The sequence below is a fragment of the Ziziphus jujuba genome, chromosome 10 (assembly GCF_031755915.1).
Source record: "Ziziphus jujuba cultivar Dongzao chromosome 10, ASM3175591v1".
Taxonomy (NCBI): Eukaryota; Viridiplantae; Streptophyta; class Magnoliopsida; order Rosales; family Rhamnaceae; genus Ziziphus; species Ziziphus jujuba.
The window spans coordinates 2,267,795-2,273,675 of NC_083388.1; the positions used below are offsets into that span (position 1 = coordinate 2,267,795).

General features: G+C 32.6%; 1 protein-coding gene across 4 annotated transcripts; it reads left to right on the forward strand.

Moving 5' to 3' along the window:
- Positions 1-4,766, forward strand: LOC107432213 (beta-glucosidase 11). 4 transcript variants are annotated; one of them, XM_048468455.2, is made up of 13 exons: positions 1-273; positions 453-516; positions 1,548-1,603; positions 1,845-1,920; positions 2,022-2,093; positions 2,216-2,303; positions 2,399-2,660; positions 2,819-2,934; positions 3,037-3,257; positions 3,519-3,544; positions 3,629-3,716; positions 4,153-4,243; positions 4,369-4,766. In XM_048468455.2, exons 1-13 carry the CDS (start codon positions 124-126, stop codon positions 4,598-4,600), a joined length of 1,542 nt encoding a protein of 513 aa, XP_048324412.2. In that variant the 5' UTR covers positions 1-123; the 3' UTR covers positions 4,601-4,766. The 4 variants fall into 4 exon arrangements, with proteins under 4 accessions (XP_048324412.2, XP_048324413.2, XP_048324414.2 ...); XM_048468456.2 differs by lacking the exon at positions 1-273 and adding an exon at positions 1,081-1,274; XM_048468457.2 differs by lacking the exon at positions 1-273 and having other exon boundaries at positions 1,804-1,920.
- Positions 4,767-5,881: the final 1,115 nt, after the last annotated feature.

Sequence of the window (5,881 nt, forward strand, 5' to 3'; positions counted from 1 at the left end):
GTTATGGAAGATTTGGGAAGATAAGGCATAGTGGTAGTGTGAATAAAGAATAAGAAAGGGCTTTGAAAAACAAATAAATAAATAAGAGAGGATTAGAAGTGAGGCAAGGGTCGAAATTTCACCATGTTGGAGTTGAGCCTCTCAACGGTATTCTTTAAATTTGTTGTGATAAATATAGCACTTTTTGTAGTTTTAGTTCATGGAGCAAATAGCTTTACCAGACATGACTTCCCACCTGGCTTTGTGTTTGGTACTGGTTCTTCAGCTTATCAGGTTGGTGTTTCTTCTTCTTCTTCTTCCTCTCTCTCTCTCTCTCTATATATATATATATATATTATAAACCCATGAAAGAGGCAATTATTTTTTTAGACCTTTTTTTTTTTTTTTTTTTTGGGTATTAATTGGTTTTGATTTAATATTAAAATTTGAGTTCAATTTGGGTAATGGTGAAGGTGGAGGGAGCATCAAACCAAGATGGAAGGACTCCAAGCATATGGGATACCTTTGCCCAAGCTGGTAACCATTTCTTTTACGTAATTCCATGTCAATGTTGATGCTCATTAGCTTTCCTCCATAATTTTCTTCTTGTTTAATTATCTTAGTCAATATAACTTTCTTAGAGTACCATTTTAGTTTTATCTCATTTGGTAAGGTGAGGATATATGTGTGGCCAAGTTGTGAAAATTTCCAATTATCTACACAAAACTGCATGTGGATGTTAGTTGTAGGATATAGGGTCTGATTCTCTTGATGGACATTGCGTATAGAATCTATGAACAAAAAAACTAAGGTGTAGGAAAAAGAAGATAAACAGAAGTAAATTCTGTGTTCATGGTGTATTGTGGGATTCAAGCATATGCAATGTTTGTAATTTCAGAATTTTGGGTGTCATTGGTAAATATATTTTTTCAGTGAATATATTGGAAGTTCTCAAGGTACTGTCTTATTTATTAGATTTTGATAGGGGAAAAAAGAAAAAAAAAAAGAAAAAGAATATTTTAATTTTTGCTGAAACAGAACATGGTCGCCACTTTGTAATTTCTATTTTTTATGATTTATCTTTGGGTTGTGCTTGCCTAGGTACATTAATGGGAAATACCAAATATCTTGCCATATTTAGAGGAAATGCATCGTGTTACCTGTAGTAGTTCAATGAAAGAAAAAGAGGGGACAACAAATGACACAGAAGTTCAGTTTTTTAGAGAAATGACTAAATGTTCTCGATTTTAAACTCTTCTGGATCGAAGTTGACTCATTGGAAGAACGCAATGCATGTATGACAAAATAGAAGTATTGTTGTGCGTAAGATGTGTATTACTACGAATTGCACCAGTCATGGAGCTCATAATACCTTTTGATTTACGAATTATGCATAAAAACTCAAATTATACTGTTATAGAACCAGTTAGAATCTGCATATGGATACAACAGGGTTCAATTCTGTTTTTCTTTGTATCAAATGGAAGCTCTATGAATCACATTCATTAAGTTGAGATTTGTTTATTCAATCACCTTGGTTGATTGTTTTAACTTGATTACATTTTCAGGGAGTATGCATGGAGACACAGGAGATGTAGCATGTGATGGATATCACAAGTACAAGGTTTATCTCTGTAGAAAGCAACTCACTTTTTGTTGAGATTTTCCTTCCAATTCATGAATATTTGAGGTCAATTTGATACTCTTGTTGTTTTTTTGGACAATGGACAATCACACGCTAATTTGATAGTAATTTAAGCAACTTATAGTTAAAAATATAGGTTTGTAATTTGATTGAAACACATTGCACACTTATACTTGCAGTATAATCCATGCATCAAGAAGTTCGTTTGAAACTCTTGCAGGAAGATGTTCAACTCATGGTGGATACCGGTATAGATGCATATAGATTTTCCATCTCATGGTCAAGACTTATCCCAAGTATATATATGTTCACCTGGCTATCAATTCCATTTACCAAAAACTAAGTGATTTCTGCTTCGTTTTCTCATACTTATTGCTGCTTTTCTCCCTTTCTGCAGATGGAAAAGGAGCTATAAATCCTAAGGGTTTGCAGTATTACAACAACCTAATCAATGAATTAATCAGCTATGGTAGTTACCAATATAAAAGCCATGAATATAATAATATCATTTAGTGAATTTTAACTGGTTTTACCTCTTTGAAATTACCAAAAAGGAAAAATGTACTTCTAATATTTTTCTTGATCAAGCAGGAATACAACCACATGTGACATTACACCATTATGATCTCCCACAGGTACTTGAAAGCGAGTATGGAGGATGGGTTAGTCGAAAGATTGTGTATGTTCTTATTCTTAACTCTTATCAATAGATTTTGTAGATCTATCAGAAAACAGGGAAACAAGCATAGTCAAATAATTTACTTGTTGATGCAGAAAAGACTTCACTGCATATGCAGATGTGTGCTTCAGAGAGTTTGGTGATAGAGTTAAATATTGGACTACTGTAAATGAGGCTAATGTGTTTTCGCTTGGGGGTTATGACAGTGGAAATATGCCTCCTGGTCGCTGTTCTCCTCCATTTGGAGTTGTAGATAATTGTTCTGCAGGAAGCTCCTCAACTGAGCCCTACTTAGTAACTCATCATATCTTGTTAGCACATGCATCAGCTGCTAGATTGTATGAGAAAAGGTACAAGGTAATCAGTAAGCTTTTCGATGTCATGTGCTTTGACATGCATTCAAGTAGTTTTGATCATAAAGCTTTATGCCATCTAGAGCTCCCAGTTTGCTTTTCAGATCTCATAGTGAAAATTTAGAAGAAAGATATAGTTCTTACAAATATTGTGCAATGCAGGATAAGCAACATGGATTTATAGGGATGAATATTTTTCAATATTGGTTTGTTCCTTTTACAAATAGCATTACAGATAAAATTGCTGCTCAAAGAGCCAAAGATTTTTATATTGGTTGGTAAGTTACATATTGAAATATGTTTCCATTTTTAATATATATTTGTTTTGGGTATTTATCGAGCATTTGGCTATTGTTATTTTTGTCAATTCTATATTATAGGTATTTGAATCCATTGATCTTTGGAGATTATCCAGAGATCATGAAGAAGAATGTTGGCTCAAGGTTTCCGGCCTTCACGAGTCTTGAATCCGAAAGAATTAAGGGCTCATTTGATTTCATAGGACTGAATTATTATAACACGATGCATGTCAAGGACAAATCCAGCAGCCTAAATTTGAAAATCAGGGACTTCTTTGCAGACACAGGAGTGGAGCTTATATGTATGTTTTTTTCTTACTTGTAGACCAAGTAAATAAATTTAAATATGTTTTAAGAAAAGTGATATTTAATAATTAGCCGTAAAGATAAACTTGTTATGTATTGTTAAAGAAAGTTCATATAATAGTACGTGGCCCTGACAATGTATATCAAGCCAATAAACAGTAGGCAGTTTCTTCGACTGTTCTTAGGTTTATTAAGTTAGATCTTGTTGCTGGATTAAACAATCCTGCATTATTGACTGGATTGTTTTCTTGTGGCAGTTGTGCGAAATGAATCTGCATATGAGGTGAAAATCTGAATATCGACTGTTATGTCTGTTTACTGGTGGGGATTATTTCAGTTTACGAGATCAACTTGTTATTCGATGCAGTTTCCAATTACACCCAGTGGCCTGGTAGGAATTCTAGAAGATATGAAGCAACATTATGGCAACCCTCTTACTTACATCCATGAAAATGGTCTATCTCTCCCTCTCCCTCCCTTTTTATAGTTAGTGATATAAACTATGAACATTTTCACAGAGCAGAGAAGTATCATCATGAAAATTTTGTTTTTTGTGTGTATGGTTTTGATCTTTGATCATTGATTCTGTAGTTTAAAAATAGATCACAGTTTCATGTGGAGAAGACTAAATCACAGTACTCATAATTCTTTGATACAAACAATCAGCTGTATATAAATTAATGTCCTCTGCTAGATTCTGTACATGTTTCAATGCTCTTTTATTTTTAATTACTTCATTTAGCAACTGAACAGAACTATATCAAGCTTAAATCAACATATTCCCAAATTGTTCTGTCTCTCGCTCTCTCTCTCTCTCTCTCTCTCTCTCTCTCTTAATCTGTCTGGTTCATCATCTTGATGAGAAAGTCTGACATTGGAATGGCTTTGTAGGTCAAAGAACTAGACGCAATTCATCGTTGGAAGACTGGCCGAGGGTGAAATACTTACATGCTCACATCCAAAGTTTGCTGGAAGCTGTAAGGTAAAATCTAATCTCCATGACTGAAAGGATTATTAACCTTGGTTAACAAATATCATATTACAAATGCAACTGTATAGCGTAGTTTTATGTTCTTAATCTTATATGTGTGTATGTTTTTGTTTAAGGAATGGATCAAATGTGAAAGGTTATTTTGAATGGTCATTGTTGGATGCATTTGAGCTGTTGGATGGGTATGAATCAAGCTATGGCTTATACTACATTGATTTGGATGACCCAGATTTAGTAAGACAGCCTAAGCTCTCTGCTTATTGGTACTCTCATTTTTTGAAGGCAAACAGAAGTTTCAGTTCAATTGGATTTATTAAATCTCTTTCTCATGATTACTTCTCCCACTAGATTTTGATCTACCTAGTTGGATAGTGGTTGGTATGGATTTTGATTTTACATAGTTGAATTTCATTTTTATTTCACTTAATAAATTGTTCAATAATTTTGCAAATGTTATTGATTTCCTAACATTACAATGTCGAAATCTTAAAAGAAATCAAAATTTTGATGACAATCATAGGTCCTAGAATCTCCTTTATTTAGTGTAACAGATGTTTGTAGTACAGAAACAAATATGTCAGCACAAGTAGTTTTTTATTCGTAATAACACAGGCATGCCTTTTTTTTTTTTTAAATAAATAAATTCAAAATTTTACATCTTTTTGTGAGACATAAGATCATCTACATGGTCATATAAGCAAACCTTGTTCTTATTAAAAAATAAATAAATTCAAAATTTTAGATCTTTTTGTGAGACATAAGACCATCTACATGGTCATACAAGCAAACCTTGTTCTTATTCATCCCCAGGGAAATTAAACCAAAAAAAAAAAAAAAAGGGATTATGGACCTTAGTTTTCACCAAGTTTGATTTTAGCTCCTTGACTTTTTGGTGGTTTTGGTCCTTCTGGACACTCTGAAACAGTCTTCGATATAACTTTTATGCTTCTACCTTAAGATGGAATATACCGGATAATACCGTTTTGAGCCAATTGCAGTTTGGTGGTGCTTAGCATTTCCACGTAAAATATATAATATACGTAAATAAATAAGCAATCAAAAACAAAAAGAATGCAAGTTTTTTCTTCTCTTTTTCTCTAAAATTGGGAAGCCAAAACCAACTCCCAAGAAACAGAGTAGATAAAAACTAGTAATATAAAGACTACTAACCCATGTAAAATATTAACAATGTGAATTCCAACCCAGAACATGCAATAAATTCTTCCCCAAAATGGTTTTCCAGCAAAGCAGAACCAATATCTATCAACATGGGCAATTTTTGCTGCTGTATATATATATATATATATATAATAGTTCTACGTCCGCATGCATGCGCATTATATATAAACCGATGCTTTTTGGAAAAAAAAAAAATATGGATTTTGTTGTATACATTGTGCATACATATACAGTAAAATCGATATTTTTTTTTTTTAAAATGTTGGTTTAGATATGAGCCGTACCATAAAAGTTTACTATTTATATATATATATATATGTATGTATATATATTGTAGAATATATTTCTTAGTTGTATGTTAATTTGTTGCTTGCATTTTCAACTCTAAAATGGATAGTACTGAAGCAGTTGTACATGGATTTTAGTAGACTATAAATATGTATATATATA